Genomic DNA, 21,440 nt, shown 5'->3' on the forward strand with positions numbered 1-21,440 from the left:
ACTTGGTGTTTTTATTGTGACAGTGTTGTTGTGGACCATATAACGAGGAAAAAATTGGAGATTTTTCTTGTTAAATTTACGACTAAGGGATGAGATAAAAAAAATTCACTTCCCACGTCATATTTTTTTCAATTCCCACCCTCCATATTTTCTATCGTAAAGAGCGAGGCTTCAGACCAATTGGGCTAATTTTTATTTGTACTCCCCCATATACCATATTGAAGTTTACGTCTAATTTAATTCTACTAAACTAATTCCTCTAATTTATATACTAAAATTTGATTTTGTCTATTTAATAAAATTTAAATGATCCAAATTTTCTAATTTCAATATATTTTAATCTATAAAAAATGTTAAAAAAAATAATAAAATAAAGAGAAAGAGTATATATGATTTAAACTATAGAAATTTTACAATTTTCAATATATTTTAATCTAAGCAAAAAAATGTTAACAAAATAATAAAATAAAGATAAAGAATTATGAGTATTTTTTAATTCCCTGAAATACATATTTTATATTTGAACTTCTCTACATTAATATTAATATTAATGTAATGTTAAATTAAACTTAAATTTGTTCTTGATATATTATAAATCAGGGTTATCTCCTATCAATTTAAGATTTGCCACATATTTCTCGAGTATAGGACATCAAATGCGAGAATAATAAAGAATTGAGTGAATTTGATGGTGAAATTTATGTTGTTTTCTTGAAAAGATTTGTAAGTGATAATAGAATTGATTTAAGAGTAAGATTGGGGAAAGTTTATGAAGAATTTGACTTATGTGATTAATAAAAAATAAAATCTAGTATATAATAAAGTAAAATTACTAAATTGTCCTTGATATTAAAAGTAATATAAAAAGATATTTAGATAAGTTGTAGTTAATTTTGAATTTTTTTTATAATGAAATTATTAATAATATTTATAATTTGGATAAAATAAATATTATAATATAATTTATTTGAAAAATTAATTATTTTAATTTTTTTGACTCTCTCAACCATGGAGAAGCTTCCTTCTTTCCAGCTCATGTAATATAATAAACCAATAATATAATAAACCAACTACCTTCTTAATGGTATTCAATGGTTCATTCAAAAGGACCAATAACACATAATACATTGTCAAACAATTCAAGATTCAAATGAGTCAAGAATATCTCCAGTTATGCATCAGGATTCCTTACTGTGTGCATCAGGAATCTTCTTTTTTATACAAACCTCGAGCCATGAAAGTACAGTAGTGGTGTTGTATTTTGTAATACAATAACAAGGGCATATTGGTAAAACGTTAAAGATCACTCCCAAATTTCATCTTGGTAGCGGGATGCAATATGGTGAGGTATCTCTCCAATCATTATTTCCCATCACCTTTCAACATTAATTCTTCACAACAAAACACACCCTACTAAGTAAGATGAATTATTCAAAACTCTAATATTATATATATATATATATATATATATATATATATATATATATATAAATTCAAATCTTAATTTTGTTAAATTGATCCAATAAAGTTAGATTTACCTACCTATATTTTATTGATTGAGGTGAGATCTCTAAGGTACCAGACACCCTTCTTAAATAGTATTTCGGTAAACACCCAAACAAAATAAAATAGTATCCTTCTCGTTAGAGATGACAAATAAACTCGTCCCGTGGTTATTATCTGACTCTGTTCCCGTTTTAACGGAAAATCCCTGCATTGATTGGGTATGGTATGAGTATGGAAAATTTTCGAATTTTTCAATTGGTATGGGGATGTACATATCCGCCCCGTCTTCGTCCCGCACCAAAATACTCATGTATGCCCCGTTTAAATTATTAAAATATTCATAGTCAATTAAGTAATCATATATATATATATATATATATATATATATATTACTCACACTTTTTTATTTTTTATTTCTTTTAATTGTTTGGTTTGTCATAAAATTCATTTGCATCTCTATCCAATATATTTTTTATTTTATCATAACCTTTTTGCAATTATGTTCAGATGATAATTAAATATTTTTTATGTCTCACATTTGAATATTTTTATTCTTTTTTAATATGTTTATTTGTTGTATATATATATTTTTTTTCACATGATAATGTTTAACACTTTCAATTTAAGTGTTCAGTAGTCTAAACCTTTCATTTACTAGGTAATATAAAAATTTATCATCTTTACTATATTATTATTAATATTTGTTTCACCTGAAGAACTATTTTATTTTGTTAAAATAATTTTCGTTATTTATCAACCATTGACTATGTTGATATTTGAAAAATTTTGTTAGATCTCTGAGCTAGTTTTCATCTTGTCATACCCTTAATTATACATTTGTTTTTATTTGTTCGATTTCATTCATTAATCTCTCAAATTGTTTCTAAGACACACATTTGATAATTTTTATAATATTTTTATTTTTTATTTATTTTTATCATGTTGAATATTATTTTGATATACTTTATATAATTATTTTTATTTTCAAACTCATTATCATATCGTAATTTTCTCACTATAATTGTATAAATAAATTTTATTTACTATAATATAAAATTTAATTAATTGCCATTAATTTTTTTATCACCATCCAACATATATTGAAGTCCAAAAGATCTATAATAAAATTTTATTATTATTAGATTAATCTTTGTTCTTTGCGTGATTTTGATCAAGTCATGTATTATAATTTTTATCAATGTATAAAAGTCTTTAAAAGATTTAAGAAACAAACATTTAAAATATATTTTAATTTGAATATTTTTTTTTCCTTTTATATTTTGTTAAAAATATTTTAAAATTTCATCAACTAGGTTTCATTAATATTTGTAAATTTAATAAATGTTTTGGTTCTCATAAAATTTTACTCACTATTCTTAATTTGAAATGTATGCAATTATAATTTTTTTCTAAATATTTGATATTGAAGAAACAATTATCCTCTTAATATTGAATATTTAGTAATATTATTTTTCCTTTACTGTAAATTTTTATTATTTTATAAATATTAATTAATTAATATTGAAACATTTAGAAAACGGATATGAGTATGATTACGAGTATATATTCGTTATCTGATAGGGATGAAAATGAGATAAAAATTTGATATCTGTTAAATTTAAATATAAAGATAAAGATAATTTTTTTTTATACAAATGAATATAGGATAATGAATTCCGTCCTATCTCGACTTTGCATATTAGCCGGGTCTGTAATATGCAAATATTTTTTTAAACTAAGAGTGTGTTTGGTAAACAGGGGAGTGTACATAGTGTAAGCAACTGTTTTGGGCTGAGATTGGTGGCAATGAAAGCCCAAGAACGTGGAAGATAGGATTCCCAGGTACTCTTTCTTCCCATTTCCATTTCCCACAGAGCTAAACGAAAACCCTGAGTCGGCGCTGAGAGAAAGAGAGTATCGAAGGATGGGTCCGAACCTAGAATGTCGTATGTACGAGGCGAGGTACCCGGAGGTGGACATGGCGGTGATGATACAGGTGAAGAACATCGCGGACATGGGCGCCTACGTGTCACTTCTGGAGTACAACAACATCGAGGGCATGATCTTGTTCTCGGAGCTCTCCCGCCGTCGGATTCGCAGCGTCAGCAGCCTCATCAAGGTGGGGCGCATCGAGCCCGTCATGGTCCTCCGTGTCGACAAGGAAAAGGGTTACATCGATCTCAGCAAGCGTAGGGTCTCGGAAGAGGACATTCAGGCCTGCGAGGAGAGGTACAACAAGAGCAAGCTCGTCCACTCCATCATGCGCCACGTTGCCGAAACCCTCAACATCGATTTGGAGGTACTCACCAAAACCCCATTTTTTTTTTCTCTGTGCTCATCACTTCCTATAATACCATTGCACAGTTTCTCTTCTGCTTATTGAAGTAAATTTGAAATGGCCTTTGTTGTGTAGGAGCTCTATGTTCACATTGGATGGCCTTTATATCGCAAATATGGTCATGCTTTTGAGGTGGGTAATTTTTCTTTTTTAATTGTTTGATGCTTTTCTGACTCTTGTACTAGTTATTGAATATGCTTCACTGTGTCTCCAGGCTTTCAAAATAATTGTCACTGATCCTGATTCTGTTTTGAATACGCTCACCCGTGAGATCAAGGAAGTTGGTCCTGATGGGCAAGAGGTAAAGCTATTTACAGAGTAAAATTTACCACCTTTTGTGAGTCGTTTGTCATGACTGAATGTTTTTTTTTTTGTTCTGCCGTAGGTGACTAAGGTAGTCCCTGCTGTGTCTGAAGAAGTGAAGGATTCTCTTGTGAAGAATATTAGAAGACGGATGACCCCCCAGCCCTTGAAAATTAGGGCTGATATTGAAATGAAATGTTTCCAATTTGATGGTGTTCTTCACATTAAGGTCTTAATTGTTTCTGTTTCACCTGTCTATTTTGGATACAAAGTTCCATCTTTTCTTTCGGTACTGAATATGATGCGGTACTGCTTATAGCTTACCTTCCACAGTATTCTCAGTTTTTATAATCATTTGATTATGCAGGAGGCAATGCGTAGAGCTGAAGCTGCTGGAAACGATGACTGCCCTGTCAAAATTAAACTGGTTGCTCCCCCACTTTATGTTCTTACTACTCAGACACTTGACAAGGTTAGTTTAATCTTCACATGATTTTTATATGTTGATTTGTTCTTTTAACTAAATTGAATTAGCCTTTGAAGATCTGGCTCCAGTGTATATAATTTTCGGATATTTGAGATATGACTTTGACGCTATTGTTGTATTGTAGATCATGCTCTCGGGCATTTAGGCTGTAGAACTAGGTTGGCAACTGTTTAACTTTATTATGATTGCCATGTAAGCCATGCATTTTGCAACAGCCACATAGGTTTCATCCCTGAAGGCCTGAGCATTCTCTCATAACTCTTTATTTTATGGAAGTCAGTGTGGTGTGGTAAAACTATATTTTTCTGTTGTGGTTTGTTTCTAAAAGGATGTCTACGTAAAAGAAAATAAAAACTTAGGGGAATACTTGATTGTTTCAATCATATTCTTAGGAATGTGCATCAGAAGCTGGTTGAAAGTTTCTGCCTTTTGTACCAAATTTTCCCATGTAATTCTCATTGTCTATCATGCGGCTACTGAATATGATATGTATAGTGTTTGGGCTCGGTATATTCTGTTACCTAATGAGAATCAAATTCTGTTACCTAGAAGTTGTGATTTCTCTAGAAACTGTAACTGTTGCTGTTACGAGCAAGTTGTGCTTCAGTCATCGCTTGTATATGTGTATTGATACTTTGTAGAGATTTTCTATTCTAATTGTGTCATAGAACAGCATTGGGAGAGTTCAGGAAACTGAGTTTATTAATATCACTACTGTTAGACACTATAACGTGCATGATATTCAATGTCCACCCTACATGAGGATATTCTAGATTTGTCTAATTAACTTCAATTGATAACCTTGCTATTGAAAGTAATTTCTGTATTTTGTTACGGTCTGAACAGGAGCAAGGAATATTGGTTCTCAACAATGCCATTGCTTCTTGCACCGAAGCAATAGAACAACACAAGGGTAAACTTGTGGTTAAGGAGGCACCTAGAGCAGTGAGTGTCACTTTATTTTTTTATGGAGATGATTGGTTGACGCCCCTCAAAATTTTTACTCCCACTTGACAATTGGTTTTATTATTATTTTTATTGAATAATATAATTTATATTATAATTAAATATCCTATTTTAACAATTTAATTATTAAAAGTAGTTGTCATGTGGGTGTATTTTTAAATGAGGGTGTCAAAATAGTTTTTTTCCTTTTTTTTTTTTATCTATGTATTCTATTGATTTGCAAAAGTTTGTCCATCTGCTTTTGGGTCCTGTTCTCTATTTTTTGTAAAAGAGTAGTGGTACTTTCTTACTCTGGGAGGTTTGACGTTGCATTTTGTTTCAGGTGAGTGAACGTGATGATAAATTGCTTGCTGAGCACATGGCTAAGCTGCGCCAAGATAATGAGGAGGTCAGTGGTGATGAAGACAGTGAGGAAGAAGAAGATACAGGAATGGGCGAGGTTGATGTGGATAATGGTTCTGCGATAACAGAGTGAAAAATAGCTTGTGGGTATAGTAAGGCATAGATAGCATAGTACGGCTTTACTAATTTTGTGTTTTTCATTATTCTTTAGAAGCTGTTTTTATGTGCGATTGTATAATACAAATTTGAATTACTGTTTGTTGAGTCATGTAACTTCCAAAGCGATTTTGTAGTTTCTTGATGCGGGTGTTCAACCCAAACTGAGGAGTTTACCAAATATAGCTGTTTTAGTCTGAGAAACAAGATATTTGAATCTAGGCCACAACTATATTTGAGCAAATTTATTCATCTTTTCCCTAACTATTGATTAAGCTTTGGGCTAAGAACTGGCCATTTAAGAGCAGAACTATTGAAAACGATAGTTCTCCTTTGTTTTTGTGAATTTTTGTATTTTTCACCCTGTTTATACATGACTTAAATAGTATCTTGCTCATTTGCTGCTGATGTATGTTGGTATCTCTCTAATTTTGGTTCTGATATTATAACTTTATTTTGTTCTTGACCCTTGTGTGTGTGCTCTGAGAGTCACAAATAAAGAGGTTGTTAAGTCCATTAAGCCACTGTGGATGGGTCCCCTTACCTAGCTATTTGAAGTTGATTTTGACTTTTTATTTGTTGCATTATGATTTATTTTGAAGTTTATATTTTACTTGATTAGCTATGCAGGGATTTATTTTGCTTTAAAATGCCAGAATACAGATGTTTTTATTGTTTCTTTATATGAAACCTTAGATATATGTTTTTTAGTTTTTTTTATGATTTTGTTAGCTATAGATAATACAATTCGGTTCATGATTAAGAAAATAAATGTTTTGACTTATGTTTGGAATCCCTATTTAACGACCATACCTGAGACATTGTTAGATTTAAGACATGGAAAACTGGTATTAAAGAGTGGGAACTGTTCTTCAATCTTGATTTTTCATGGGATGCTAATAGGGGAACTGTTGAGTGGAGAGCATGGAAATGGTTGGTTGGTTTTGCCACCCCTTTTTTGGTTCGTCAGGGGCTTATTTTCATCATGCCTAGGGTGAGACCTATAATTTATGGTTGTCATGCTAATGGCTGCCTCTTCAACATCATTTATGATTGTATTTTTTTATCATTTATAATTGTATGCATTACAGTTGTTTTTCTTGCATTTTGCTTTCTGTATTCTACTTTCTACTGTCAAGCTGGGTAGCAAATAGTAGAATTTGTTTTTTGGATTATCACTAGTATAGATGGCAAAGAGTGAATGATTTCATATGTAGTGATGAACATGAACACATTTCTAGGTGTACAGAGACAACCACCTGACGTAAGTTACAAAACAACCACCTAGATTCCAAAGTTGTCAATGTTTTAAACTAAATGCAATTATCTCAAGCACGGAAAATTGTGGAATTGGTAGATGATTATACTCAATGAATTTATGCTGGTAATGGACCAGTTTTGTCAACCATATCAATTTTTTGGATCCTGCTCCTGCCCAGATTATTCATCGCTCCCGTTTTAAGATTGTTGATGCTTCTTCCACTCAATCTCCCTTGAAATCTGTGTTATACAATCTCATCTATGTAGTTCAATCCCTCATGCAAATTTTACGCAATGAACGTCTTGTACCTACAAATGAAAAAAATGAATTACACTCATAGTTTCTTTTGTTTTTATTTAATTGTTCAACCTATTGTTTATGTGCACATTCAAAAACTTTAGGATTATTTGTTTTTCTTTTTTGTGTTCGTCATTTTGAGTACTCCAAAAAATGTGAAATAAGTGTGTTCGTCATTTAACCCGATTAATTAAAAAAATTAAATTTATTTTAATAGGATCTAACTCTAATAAATTAACCAAGTTCTAGATATTTGAAATTAAATTTTGATGAATTTGATCTAAACTAACAATGTTTTTTATTATTGAGTATTATATATATGAGTTTTATGGTGTTCTCGTTTTGTGTAATTTTTCTTATTTATAGTTTATGTAAGTAAATTGTAAATATGTTGTTTCGACTTTTTAATGAAAATTATGTTTACATCTTAGAAAAAGTAATGTAATGCATTTTTTCTTCCCAAAAATGTTGAACGCTTTTACATAATCGGATATTTTCAAATAGTTTAAATCTTGATTCAATTTAGTTTATCTTTGGATTGTGAGAAGCAAAAGCATCAACTTAATTTAAATCAATAAAAATTGATTGATTCAAAATTTTATTTCATCTTAAATTCGATCAACATCGGACATTGCACATTTTGAAGAAAAATAATCCATGAATAATGATTATTCAATATATATAGAAGTGTGTAAAACAAAGATATTCGTTTAAATATTCTGGAAACCGAAAAAGAAAAAGTGTCAACCATGATGAGTTTAGTGGGATTCGTTGCTCCATATTTTCCATTTTGGCTGCTACTTTCTTCCAAAATTCCAGTGAAAACCAATATTCCATCTTTATCAACTCATAGGATCATATATATATATATATATATATATATATATATATATATATATCTCAGAAACCATCTTTAAATATGAACCTTTTGGACCCTTTTCTGTATTCAATGTTTACTTTTGTTCTTATTAATATATTAATATAATCAGACATGTGGAATGTTCTGAAGTTTGGCAGATTGGCAAAACTTAGTTTCCAAGCTCAGGAGTTGACTACCTTGATTCCTTCAATTGCATGTTCACATTTCCTCCATTGCACTAAAAATTATCATCACTGCTTTTGTCTCGTATTCGCTTTTAATAATTTTATACTACCACTGCTCTGTATACATAAGTTGGTAGCTACCTTTTATGACTATTTTCTTCAGGATTAGGTATCTTCTAATCAAGCCGAACATATTTAACTTTTGGACTTTGGCATTCTATAAGCAACACATGTCAAAGTATAATATAAATAACTTTTTATTTTTATCTTTTCACAGGCCACTGCTCAGATACCCCTCTCTTTAATTCCTTTACAACCACCATTACAGAAAGCTATCAGTAGTAAATTAATATCACAATTAACTAATGCCAGGACCATATTGCATTTTCTTGCATACACACATTTTTAAAACATTCCTCCAAAAGTAAAGGAAGAAAGAACTTAAGTTATTACACTTTAGTTGTGTAAAAGCATTTTCTTATTAACCAACTCCAAATTTTAGGCCATGATTGTTTGTGTATGTCTTCTGAACTGTTTTACTATTTAAAACACAAATGTATGTCTATGTGACCTATAAGTGCACAAGAATTTCTGAAGAGAACAGTTTTTGCACTTAAAACTTTTCTTCATTACATTGTTTGGCAAGCAACAACATTGCTTTGCTTGGCAGGGAATAAATACATTAATTCCTTGGAAATGCCTTTTCTAAGTCTACTAGTAGAATATAATAAATCTGTTTTTCCCCCATTATACCTCTAACACATAACCTTTAATTTAATATCCAACACACCATGCAATAAAAAACCAAATGGGAGACTTTGGTTGAAACCCAATAACTAATAATATGCATAGTGCTTAGTTTTCTGTTCTTTTGACCAGTTTAAAGTTGATGAGAACCAGATCACATAAGGTCCAAAATGGACCGCGCATGGCTTCCTATATATTAAGCTGGAGGAGCAGTGTCCACTCACAAAACCACAACTTCAAATTAAACTTCACCTAGCCAGTGCTAGTGATTATTTTGAACTACAATAATGGCTTTGAATTCACTTTACAACGTGTTTTTCTTCTCTGTTTTGTTTTGTGTACTTGCCATAGCCTCTTCTCAGCTTTCTTCAGATTTCTATGCAACTTCATGCCCCACTGCTCTCTCCACCATCAAATCTGCAGTCAAAAGTGCTGTTTCCAAAGAGCGTCGCATGGGAGCATCCTTGCTCCGTCTTCATTTCCATGACTGCTTTGTTAATGCAAGTTCTTTCTTCTCTCTTTGTCTCTCTACTTACCGTTTCATCTGTTTCACTCTTACTCCTGCATCAGTAATTTCACGTATGCATGGGTTTATATATTCATTCAGGACTTGCGTCAACATCCATGCATGTTAGAAGTATCACATCAAATAGAGATAAGATCAATACACAATATATATGTGACTGCAATCCTCACCTTACAAGTCGGTTTGTAGGGTTTGAGTTGGGCTTAAAACTCACTTCTAATATGGTATTAGAGTCAAGTTAGAGTCTATTCTAACAAACTTTCTTGGACATTGATATTAGACCGCTAACATACTACTCACTAATTTATTCTCCCACGAGATGAATATACCTTGACTATATATATATATATATAGATAGATATATATATACCATGAAGAACACATTGTGTCTTTGTTGATTAAATATTGTTGTGAAACTTGTAGGGATGTGATGCATCGGTTCTTCTAGATGACACTTCGAGCTTCACGGGAGAAAAATCAGCTGCTGCAAACGTGAATTCTCTGAGAGGTTTTGATGTAATCGACGACATCAAAAGTCAGTTGGAAAGTGCTTGTCCAGGAACTGTTTCCTGTGCAGACATTCTTGCAGTTGCTGCTCGAGATTCTGTCGTAGCAGTAAGTTAATTCAGTACAGTAATATGAACATACAGAAGAAGAATACACATAAACAAGAAATTCCATTACATACGTATAACGAATAATTACATTTTCATTAATTTATTGATGTATGATAATCGTAGATTTCATAATAATTATGTTAAGACTAATACTTTTATTGATTATTTCAGTTGGGTGGTTCATCATGGACTGTTGGGTTAGGTAGAAGAGATTCAACCACTGCAAGTAAAGATGCTGCCACCACAGATATTCCATCCCCTCAATTGGATCTGAGTGATCTCATAACAGCTTTTTCAAATAAGGGTTTTTCTACCAAAGAGATGGTAGTTCTCTCAGGTAATGGAGAATATGCAGACTTTTCTGATGTATTTTGGTATCTAATAATTCAATCTAGGCTTAATGGTTTCTTTGATCAAAAGTTTCAAGAATCAACTATCTCGACTTTTGAAAAACTGTTTCAATTATATCAGAATAACACCTGTGTTAGTATTTAGTTCTTATGACAAAAATGAATGTACAATTTGTAGGAGCTCATACAACGGGGCAAGCGAAGTGCCAGTTCTTCCGGGGTAGGATTTATAATGAAACGAACATTGATTCAGATTTTGCAACATCAACACAGTCAAATTGCCCTAGCACTGATGGTGATAGCAACCTGTCCCCACTTGATGTAACGACGAATGTGTTATTTGACAATGCTTATTTCAAGAATCTGGTGAACAAGAAAGGGCTTCTGCATTCTGATCAGCAACTCTTCAGTGGTGGTTCCACCGATTCTCAGGTCACAACCTACAGCACAAGCGCTTCAACTTTCTATGCAGACTTTTCAAGTGCCATGGTCAAAATGGGAAACCTCAGTCCTTTAACAGGAACCAGTGGCCAAATCCGCACAAATTGCCGCACAGTTAACTAAAAGATAGCTAGAGAGTTAAGCTGATTCAGTCACAATCTTTAAGTGTGATGGTTTTTTTGTTTTTGATGTGTGCGAGTCTTGTTAATGATCAAAGAATCTGAATTGGAATGTGTGTTAGTCAAGTTTTTACTTTTAGTTGTAGTTCTCCATCAATTGGATACTTTAAATAAAGAGTGTTATTCTCATGCCATTTCGATTCTTGGTGTAAAAGTAGCATGTTGCATCAATTTTATTACTCAATTCTGAACAGTCACTTGATGTTAGCACCAATTCTCTTATCCAAAATTCACACAGCATGTAGTTGTTTTCCTAACTCAGGTCCAAAATCAGCCTTACCTTGATTTTGTTTACTCTGCCCCAACTCTGATATTTCATAGAATCTATGCAAGATATTAGTAAGTATAAAAGAGATGAGTACAAGAGTTCAATATGTTAAAACTTAAGATAAGTAGATATATTACAAGTATTTGGATGTTAATCTTGGACTAATCCCTTTGGACATTGGACTAACTATGGATATCAAATAAATGCATCGTTTGACAAGAAAAAATCAATATCTTATGTCTACATCATTTATAGTTTGGAGTTGTAGATGTAACCCTCAAGCATGCATAGAACATATTTTTTAGAATATTTTTCCCACTTACATAAAACTTAGAGCTATTACTATAATTAAGTAGTGTTTTTTAATTAAAATTAAATTTGTATCTTCATAATTATTTGCTCAAGAATTCTTTTTAATAAAATTTGTATACTTACTAAAATTAAACTATAACTCTAATAAACAACCAAAATAGTATACCTGAGTTTTCTCCTTTGTAAACAACAAATGACATCCATAACTTAATAGAGTCTTTGTATGCAGACATATATATAGTGGTATATATGGACTATATATGTACTTTTATAATGGTTTATGAATTTATTTATGTAAGATAGGTTAAATGGGATGAAATAATAAAAAATCTAATATATATATATATATATATATATATATATATAAAGAAAAATATTTATAATTGTAATTATTTTAATTCATTATAATTATCTACTCTTAGAAAATTACGAACAAAATACAACTAATTCAATTTAATAATGAATTCATCACAATTACTAATACCAAAAAATTACAAAAGAAATACAAATACAGTCGCAATTACAAGATAAATAAATAAATACATGGAACCTCAAAAATCTTTGACATTGAAGATGCAACAACATTCTTTAGTAGTATGAAAATAAATGACATCAGACATAGTAACTTCATTCGACATATTTTCAAATAAATTTTGAATTTAAAGCATTTAGAACTGTGATCACATCACTGTGGAAACCCTACATCACTCCGAAAGCATTTAGTTGACTATTCTACAGTTGACTCTGATCTCTCCAGCATTCCCAGTAAGAGGCTTGATGTTACCCATCTTGATCATGGAAGCTTTGAAATCTCTTGCAAAAGCAAAAGGGTTTCTGCTATAGAGCTTCACCAAAGAGTCACTTTCACTGCCATCTCCATTGAAGAGCTCTTGATCAGAATGAAGAAGACCCCTTTTAGTTAGCAAAGAAGTATAGTATGAAGTGTCAACTCTTGCGGGAGTGACACGATCCAACGGTGCAAGATTGCCATCGCCACCACTTTTAGGGCACGTGCTCTGCAAGGAAGATGCAAAGCTGGGGTCTATGTTGGTGTCATTGTAGATCCTGTTCCTAAAGGTGGAACATTGTGCAAATCCAATGGTGTGTGCACCAGAAAGAGCTACGAGATCTTTAAGGTCAAGTCCATGAGATTGGAAATTTGAAAGAAGCTGAGAGAGGCTGAAAAATGGCGGAGGAAGATTTGAGTTTGCAGCATCCTTGACTGCAGTTCTTGCGTCCCTTCTTCCTAATGCCACTTTGTACCAATACACTGAACCTCCCAACTGTTAACACAGAACCACACTCGTTACTTTTGGAACTAGAAAATATATTTTTAGTCCTGAACTTTGATACTTTGATATAAAATTAAAATTCATCGATTTTTAAACTTTAAAAATGAATTGATACATCAAGATAATCGACACTCACAATAGAAATGGAATCACGAGCAGCAATTGCTAAGATATCTGCACATGATACCACAGGACGTTTGCAAGCTTTGTCAACAGCTGCTTTGATTTCATCAATCACCTCCAAACCTCTGATTGAGCCAATATTTGGGAGTGCAGTCTTCTCCCCTGTGAAATTTGGGGTGTCATCCAGCAGAACTGATCCATCACAGCCCTATAATTTCAGCCATACTCATTATTTTTTTAGGAGAATAATTGTTGCATGCATTAACTTTATCAGGAATGGTTTCATTGCTTCCAATAGAAAGTTGTTTGAAATTTTCTGTTACCATTTACTCAGTATAAACTGAAATTATTAGTTAGAATTAGTGATATGAACTATGCATGAATTGGTTAGAAAAAAGATGAGTGGATGCGTGTGCATGGATCTGTATGCAACTCACATTGACAAAGCAGTCATGAAAGTGCAAACGCAGTAAAGATGCTCCCATTCGGCGTTCACGGAATATGGCTCTTTGAACAACTGACTTAATGACTGGAAGTGCCTGAGGGCAAACCTTGTTGTAAAAATCAGGAGTGAGTTGTTGTGCATGCGAAGGGATTGTGAGAAGTGTGGCCATGGCAATAACAACCAAGTGTTGGAGATGAGAAGCCATATCCTTTTGGATCATGAACTTAACAAGTCTATGATTTGTGTGAGTTATTCTTAATTGCTAAGGGGGAATTTATATAGGCTCCAAGTACCAACCAGCTATAGCTTACTTGTTTCAGTAATCTAAGTAAAATTTTTGGATCGTTATGTTTCAACTTGAGTTTGCTAAATTACAAATTGACGAAACCGCGTAAGAGAAATGTTCAAATATTGCCCCCACAGGCCACACATTTCTATGCATTGCATGCAACTGTAAGTGCATAATGCATGCCAGCTTGAAATGGGAAAAAGTCGCATGTTTAGCAAAAACTAAGAATGTTAAACAAAAACAGTAAAGAGTTGTTTTAAGAATCTTGTCCTCAAAATTTGAGTACTAATATTTCAGAATACAGAAAAATATAATGGATATTTTACACGGAAGTTTTTGAAACACAGGTTCACAAAGAAAACAGAAAATGGATAAAGTAACCAAGAAAAAAAAAAAAACCCGTAGGTTTCTGATACGTATCACGGGTCAAAAAGAGTTGTTGTTGGTACAAAACCAATTAAACTCGTGAAATAAATTTGATTTCAACTTTAAATTCATTCATAAGCATTTAAAATATTCCGACGATTGTACGATACATTATATATTTTTTTATTATAAATTTTTTGTGTAAACCTTATTAGTGATCAAATTTTCAAATTGTGAGCAGGCAGTGAAAAGTCAATGCCAACTTTTATAAAGTAAACTGATCATAAAACATGCGCGTGGGAATAGCTAGTTGGTATTTGTTTATCATAACTATTATTTATATATGAATATAATTGACAAAAATGTTAACCAAGTAAAGTTGAATATATTGAAACGAAAAACTCGACCAATTCTGCAATGTTAATTAAAACAAAAGTAAACAGTATTTTATATATAGTTTCTTTTTCGTGCTGTACTACTAGTACTACTTATTCGGTCGGCTTAGGGGGATTCAAAATTTGTATAAAGTCGTAATTTAAATCGAATTGCCATCATTGTCAAAAAAAATATATATAAAGGGATATATTAAGTATAATTGGATTGCAAAAATTGATAATAAACATATATATATATATATATATATATATATATATATATATATATATATATATATATATATCGAACTGACCCATTGAATTCATTGAAAAGAAAAACTAAAATTCAACTATGATGATTTCTTCAAAAGTCAACACTATATGCATGCATATAAATTTTTATAGGAATATAAATATATAAAAAGAAAATCTATTAATTGGCATTGAATTAATGATAACCCTAACAACTACCCGTTTGCATAGGCGAACCCTTGGTGACTAAGTATATAATATTTATTTAATTTTAATTCATTCTCGAATGGAAATAAATGAATTTGTTATTGTTTAAGGTAGTACGAATTTTCGAAAAATATTCTGTCACAAGTAATACATGATTTGTAAGTTGTTGTGGCTGAGTTTAGGATTTAAGTTGCTGGTATTACTGTGGGTGCACTTAGGGTTTATGTTGCTGTGGGTAAGTTGCTGTGGGTGAGTCTTTGTTTTTTTTTTTTTTTTCAGAAAGACACAGAAATATAAAATAAAGAGGTACCATTGGTGCCAGATCAGTAGTCAAAAACAAATTAGCTACTATAAACTAAAAGCTTTTTTAGTACATGATGGATAAATTAAGCTTTTGTAGTACATTTTTTGTAGTACATGGATTAGATGGATTGTGAGTTGTTTACACTCATATCAATTTCAGTTTTAGTTAAGGATAGTTCAAGTGAGGAGTTGAAGTTAAAGTAACTCATTAACTTCATCCCTACTTTTAGTAGTTGTAGAAGATTTAGCTGAGATCGATATATAATTGTTACGAAACAAGTGTTAGATTTTTTTTATCGAACTCAATTCAAATATTAAAAACAAAGAAGGAAGGAAAAAGAAACAAAAAAAATCATCAAGAACAATTCTAACCATACATCCTTCTCTCCCATGCTATTACCCACCAAATTGCACGGAAATGATTTGCAATAGAAGGCTGACCATGTGAAAAATATGATAAATCATTTTTAAGATAAATTATTCTGAAAAAAAAAATAGACCAATCTTAAAGGAATAACACAAAATCACGGGAAGGAGACATGCCCTTATGTAACAATTGAAGATTCTCAAGAATTAGCTGAAATATGAGTGGTGGTATGAAGATATCAATGACTTTTACTGTACTAACAATATAGAACTGGATATGGGATGAAGCTTATGGTTAATCACGTACACAATAAATCCATCACATCCTATTCACTTTAACTTAATTGTTGTGTTATGGTGTCTTTGTCTTTTTGTTGAAGGCACATAGAGGCAATCAAATGTTTGGTCCAAATTATTTGAAATTTTCACATACACGTGTATTTGTAATAGCAGTCTTGTTATTAAGATGGAAAACAGAGTAGGACACAATAATAGGATGTAGAAATGAACTCTTAGTAGAATATGAATATAGCAGGAATAAAGTATTTCAGAAACAATGTATCAATGTATATAAATTGTGTATAAGAGTTGGAGTACCCCATGTGCTCCTATTTAAATACATATTTATACTTACCAATTAAAAAAAGATAGAATTAATTATAAACTCATTATAAATAGAAAACATTGCATTCATGTCCTCATCCAATCAGATAATATAACAGTCTACTAATACAAGTAAGAGTACACCATCAACATGAACAAAAGAGCCTAATATTTTTTAAAGGCACAAAGATTGTAAACACATGGTTGTGCACAAACATCAATCAAAGATAAAAAAAAAAATTGTTTGTGTGTAATACTGAAGACTTAAAATACGTATTAGTAATAAAAATTATCTTCAGATGCTTTGAACTTATTAGACTTTAGTGTTAATTAATTTTCATAAAAGTAAGATTGGAGGGACAAGTCTAAATATTAATGAGCTAAAAATATTTTTGAAGGAATTAAATTGTGGCATGTTCCATTCAAGTATTTAGGAGTGGAACGAACTAAGGGAAAACCAAAGAAAACATAGTTTTTGACTGCCCGTACCACGAATATAAGATGATGAAGAAACTGAGACAATGCAAAATTAAACCAATCAAATACCAATTTTAACTCAACAATGTTTAGATATTAAACTGATTTACAGTCAAACAAACAATATAGACAATTTCTTCCCGCATCCCATAAAAAAACCTTTCAGAAAGTGTTTTCAGTAAAAGAGAGGACATTTGTTTTCTGGAAAAAAAAAATTGAAATTGTTTTTTGTGTTCCTGAAAATAAATTTCGGAATTGATGGAGTGCATGAAGAAAATGATAAGACGCAAGAAGTAATCGCCAACAATCTAACCATTCAATTACGACCAACATATACATAGGTGAACATGATAAGTTATATAAACAAAATATAAATTATTATAGCTTCTCTTACCTAGATAAAAAATTCTCTAACTCAAAGTTTCTTAAATTTGTATTTTCAAGAGATGGTCTAACTACATAAATAAAACCCCAATCAAATATCATAATACACCATCATGATCACAAACAAATATAGATTTACCTTGAATTCTTTTATGTTACATGCATGAACCTGGGGATCATATACAACTCATGACATTACATTAACTCAAAAATTGAACAAATAGTGAACTTAGTCTATTTTGAATTATGATAATTGGATGTAGTGCTCTCTCCAAAAATTCCTCCTATGGTCTCTGAATTTTAAACATGTGAAGGATGATTTCAAAGAAATAGAAAAAAGGCATAGAGAAATTTTTAGAATAAAGCTTTTAAAGAGATAGTGATTTATATAAAACAAAAATCGATTAGTAGAAATTTTTTTATAATATAATATTTTGAATAATAAAATAATCGAATGTCACATCTTAAAATTCATTACTACTCTTTACTATTCTTGATTTTTACCTTTAACATTTAAAAGATTATAAAAACAATTATATTATTAAAATGAATATGTCAATACAAAAGAAATGATTATATAAAAGTTTAGAAAAATGTAAAAAGTTAAAAAAATCCATTAATCATAATTTTAAAAGATAATTTAAAGTAAAAATATATATTATATACAAATTTAGAAAAAAAATAGAAAAGAAAGAAGTGGAGAAGTGGCAACTTTTAAAACAAAGTAAAGTCATGTAGTAAGAGTACTACTTCAACACACACATATATAAAGTAGATATTTGAAAGTACGATTGTATATTTATTGAATTTTATTATAAATACATGTTTCATAAATACGATTTATTTTGTATAATTTTTAAAACATTTGTCTCTATCAGTAAATTTTCATTAAAAAATACACACATTTTATAAAAAAACATTTGTATTCAAGAATACAACATCTCTTGATAATCGTATGTAAATATTGTATTTATAATATATTAATTTGTTATTGATAATAAAGTATAATATAGAAACTTCAAAGTTTATTACCAAATGACCATACTTCATCAGTTAACCTATATAATACATTTGCATAATATATACATTGTTCGACCTAAAATTAAGCTTATGATTGGAGCCATATATGGAGATGAGTGTATACCCGCTGGTAAATTGCGCATAATACGGAGAGATTAAAAGTTGAGAGAAACAAGCAAACATAATGTAACCCATTTGCTGTTAAGTAGTGTACGTTATTGTTTTCATATATAGATTAAATACAAAATGAGAATAACAAAATTTAATTATTTCAGTTGGATCGAATAACAAAATTTAAAAAATCTTGCGGTGATTCACTCGGTGCACGAATTCAGAAAGTACAAATTGTTGCATAGTCACTGTCTTACAGAGACTTTTATCTTTAGCAGGCTTCTTTTGACACTTATGGTTCAGAGTTATTTGAACCTAACACGTTAATCTTAACAAAGTAGAAAACATAAAAAACACAACCACAGACATAGTATAATAATAATTTCTCAATCTTTGAATCTTTATGAGTGGATTCAGTTCAGCATTAGTTAACCCTTCTGCAATTGCGTCTGATCTCTCCCTTTCTCCCGGTGAGAGGCTTCAAGTTCCCCATCTTGATCATAGAAGCCTTAAAATCGTTAGCAAATGCAAAAGGGTTCATGCTATAAAGCTTCACCAGCTTGTCACTTTCACTGCCAACCCCCTTGTAGAGTTCTTGATCAGAGTGAAGGAGACCCTTTTTGCAGAGCAATTCCTTGAAGTACGAAGTGTCAACATTTGCAGGGGTTGGGTCCAATGGAGCCAAGTTATTATCACCACCAACTCTAGGGCATGTTCTGCGCAAAGAGGCTGCAAAGGTAGGGTTAATGTTGGTGTCGTTGTAGATGCGGTTTCTGAAGTTAGTACACCTTGCAAACCCTATGGTGTGGCCACCAGAGAGTGCCACCAAGTCCTTCAGGTTCATCCCGTGAGAATTGAAACTGCTGAGAAGCTGCGAGAAGCTGAAAAATGGAGCCGGAAGGTTTGTGTTTGCAGCATCCTTGCTTGCAGTTCTAGCATCTCTTCTGCCTAATAGCACCGAGTACCATAGATTTGGACCTCCCAACTGATATTAGCAACACAAAATGTTACAATTTTTTAGATCTCCACATAAACAATCAATGAACTATGAACTATAATATATGCTTACGATGGCCACAGAATCACGAGCAGCTGTAGCTAAGATATCAGCACATGAAACGACATGGCCTTTGCAAGCTTTGTCAACTGCTGCCTTAATCTCATCAACCACTTCAAACCCTCTAATGGAGTTCAGATTTGGTAGGGCTGTTTTCTCGCCGGTGAAGTTCCTTGTGTCATCCAACAGAACTGATCCATCACATCCCTGTGTATGAGTCATCCCAACCATTCAACATATATAATCAGTAACAACATAGAAATAGAAAGTGACATGCATGTTCCATGTCTTAAAATCATGCTTGTAAAAAACTGTCCATAAACACTTCTGGCATATAATGTTGTGTTAACATATGTATGCTTGGTTATAATATCAAAACGTGGTTTTGGCGGGAAGAAACTTTCATTTACGTAAACCATGCATGTAAACTGATATCAGCAACTTTAACTTGCCATTGGCCCTGTATATGGAAAGTAATAACGAAGTTTTCAGCTTTGATAATTAACATAGAAAATTAGACCATGAATATAGCATAGCAGTGACATACGAGCACAACTTCACATCACTCCTAATTCAAAACTTTAAGATAATGGATTTAAGGATCACATACTTTTATGATGTTAAATTTTTCTCGACGACGTGAAACTTAGACTCATATATATATATATATATATATATTCTCAATACACAGTAATTGATAACTTACATTAACAAAGCAGTCATGGAAATGCAGACGCAGCAGTGAAGCTCCAATGCGTCGTTCACGAATAATTGCTCGCTGAACAACTGATTTTATGATTGGTAATGCCTTGGGACAAAGTTTGTCATAGAAATTAGGACTCAGGTGTGCATCGGAAGGGACCATAAATGTGAGGAAAGTGGCTAGAAGAAGAACAAGCAGGGATTGGATAATAGAAGCCATCGTGTTGTGCTCTTACCCTGCTTTGAACTTTGTTATTGTTGCTTTGGCTAGGGTATGATTTATATAGAAGGAAATTAATTAATTAATGTTTCAACTAGTTATTCTCATGATATTTTATACATGATACAACTGGATGTGCATAACATTGCCCCGGCCACGTTGGCTACAAACATGAAGTCAAGAAATGTTACATGTCTCAGACTGTGTTTATATTAAATGAAAAATGGAATTAATCAAATCATGATTCTCATTGTCATAAATACTTTAATTGTTCCTAACTAAAACGTCTTCGAAGTTTATTGCAAGTAGGAGGATATTCGTTCCTGAAGTTTTAGATAATAAGAATTCAAATGCAGATTCTTTTTTTTATATAGCAGTGAGCTGGCAAAGATGACCAAAACATGTTTTCTTGTTAATATTCAGATATAAATAATATGTCCAAAGCATAATTATTTGTACAATTAATATTAAAGACTAACCTGATATATGCTGGTAAATATATTTTTTATCAACAATAAAAAAAATAGTGAAACAAAAGAGTACTCTAAATCCAAAGTATTTGTATATAAAAGATATTAAATATTAATAAACTTAAAAATATAAATTCCAACTCAGGCAAACTTTTTATAATATATAACCAAATTCATTGTAAATTAAAAATCTCTTCATCCATTTAATAATAAATAAGTTTAAGACATTCGCCTGACAG

The 21,440-nt window shown here is 31.5% G+C and overlaps 4 protein-coding genes and 1 long non-coding RNA gene across 5 annotated transcripts; 3 read left to right on the forward strand and 2 right to left on the reverse strand.

The window, feature by feature from the left end:
- The first annotated feature begins 3,353 nt into the window (after positions 1 to 3,353).
- LOC114187986 (eukaryotic translation initiation factor 2 subunit alpha homolog) lies at positions 3,354 to 6,362 on the forward strand. The gene is made up of 7 exons (XM_028076454.2): positions 3,354 to 3,805; positions 3,920 to 3,976; positions 4,059 to 4,145; positions 4,230 to 4,376; positions 4,515 to 4,619; positions 5,481 to 5,579; positions 5,923 to 6,362. Exons 1-7 carry the CDS (start codon positions 3,431 to 3,433, stop codon positions 6,073 to 6,075), a joined length of 1,023 nt encoding a protein of 340 aa, XP_027932255.1. The 5' UTR covers positions 3,354 to 3,430; the 3' UTR covers positions 6,076 to 6,362.
- A 646-nt stretch (positions 6,363 to 7,008) lies between these two features.
- LOC146885845 (uncharacterized) lies at positions 7,009 to 7,378 on the forward strand. The gene is made up of 2 exons (XR_014995846.1): positions 7,009 to 7,092; positions 7,340 to 7,378. It is a non-coding gene; the product is annotated as an uncharacterized LOC146885845 (long non-coding RNA).
- A 2,275-nt stretch (positions 7,379 to 9,653) lies between these two features.
- On the forward strand, positions 9,654 to 11,694 carry LOC114187987 (cationic peroxidase 1-like). Its single transcript, XM_028076455.2, has 4 exons — positions 9,654 to 9,947; positions 10,397 to 10,588; positions 10,762 to 10,927; positions 11,119 to 11,694. Exons 1-4 carry the CDS (start codon positions 9,735 to 9,737, stop codon positions 11,502 to 11,504), a joined length of 957 nt encoding a protein of 318 aa, XP_027932256.1. The 5' UTR covers positions 9,654 to 9,734; the 3' UTR covers positions 11,505 to 11,694.
- Positions 11,695 to 12,584: 890 nt separating this feature from the next.
- Positions 12,585 to 14,260, reverse strand: LOC114187540 (peroxidase RIP1-like). Its single transcript, XM_028075816.2, has 3 exons — positions 13,993 to 14,260; positions 13,569 to 13,763; positions 12,585 to 13,423 (listed from the first exon to the last, which is right to left on the reverse strand). The coding sequence occupies exons 1-3, from the start codon at positions 14,218 to 14,220 to the stop codon at positions 12,860 to 12,862; spliced, it is 987 nt and encodes a 328-aa protein (XP_027931617.2). The 5' UTR covers positions 14,221 to 14,260; the 3' UTR covers positions 12,585 to 12,859.
- A 4,628-nt stretch (positions 14,261 to 18,888) lies between these two features.
- On the reverse strand, positions 18,889 to 20,754 carry LOC114188742 (peroxidase RIP1-like). The gene is made up of 3 exons (XM_028077376.2): positions 20,516 to 20,754; positions 19,822 to 20,016; positions 18,889 to 19,737 (listed from the first exon to the last, which is right to left on the reverse strand). The coding sequence occupies exons 1-3, from the start codon at positions 20,729 to 20,731 to the stop codon at positions 19,177 to 19,179; spliced, it is 972 nt and encodes a 323-aa protein (XP_027933177.2). The 5' UTR covers positions 20,732 to 20,754; the 3' UTR covers positions 18,889 to 19,176.
- Positions 20,755 to 21,440: the final 686 nt, after the last annotated feature.

The sequence above is a fragment of the Vigna unguiculata genome, chromosome 6 (assembly GCF_037176805.1).
Source record: "Vigna unguiculata cultivar grain cowpea cultivar isolate G323 ecotype 2 chromosome 6, ASM3717680v1, whole genome shotgun sequence".
In the NCBI taxonomy this organism is placed as follows: domain Eukaryota; kingdom Viridiplantae; phylum Streptophyta; class Magnoliopsida; order Fabales; family Fabaceae; genus Vigna; species Vigna unguiculata.

Excerpts from the sequence above, each read along its gene's own strand:
- LOC114187540 (XM_028075816.2), bottom strand. The coding sequence starts at position 14,220 with ATGATCCAAAAGGATATGGCTTCTCATCTCCAACACTTGGTTGTTATT. Across the intron at positions 13,764-13,992 it reads TTCATGACTGCTTTGTCAAT|GGCTGTGATGGATCAGTTCT; the intron begins GTGAGTTGCATA and ends CTGAAATTATAG. Across the intron at positions 13,424-13,568 it reads CTCGTGATTCCATTTCTATT|TTGGGAGGTTCAGTGTATTG; the intron begins GTGAGTGTCGAT and ends CTGTGTTAACAG.
- LOC114187986 (XM_028076454.2), top strand. The coding sequence starts at position 3,431 with ATGGGTCCGAACCTAGAATGTCGTATGTACGAGGCGAGGTACCCGGAG. Across the intron at positions 3,977-4,058 it reads AATATGGTCATGCTTTTGAG|GCTTTCAAAATAATTGTCAC; the intron begins GTGGGTAATTTT and ends CTGTGTCTCCAG. Across the intron at positions 4,377-4,514 it reads ATGGTGTTCTTCACATTAAG|GAGGCAATGCGTAGAGCTGA; the intron begins GTCTTAATTGTT and ends TTGATTATGCAG.
- LOC114188742 (XM_028077376.2), bottom strand. The coding sequence starts at position 20,731 with ATGGCTTCTATTATCCAATCCCTGCTTGTTCTTCTTCTAGCCACTTTC. Across the intron at positions 20,017-20,515 it reads TCCATGACTGCTTTGTTAAT|GGATGTGATGGATCAGTTCT; the intron begins GTAAGTTATCAA and ends ACTCATACACAG. Across the intron at positions 19,738-19,821 it reads CTCGTGATTCTGTGGCCATC|TTGGGAGGTCCAAATCTATG; the intron begins GTAAGCATATAT and ends TGCTAATATCAG.
- LOC114187987 (XM_028076455.2), top strand. The coding sequence starts at position 9,735 with ATGGCTTTGAATTCACTTTACAACGTGTTTTTCTTCTCTGTTTTGTTT. Across the intron at positions 9,948-10,396 it reads TCCATGACTGCTTTGTTAAT|GGATGTGATGCATCGGTTCT; the intron begins GCAAGTTCTTTC and ends TGAAACTTGTAG. Across the intron at positions 10,589-10,761 it reads CTCGAGATTCTGTCGTAGCA|TTGGGTGGTTCATCATGGAC; the intron begins GTAAGTTAATTC and ends TGATTATTTCAG.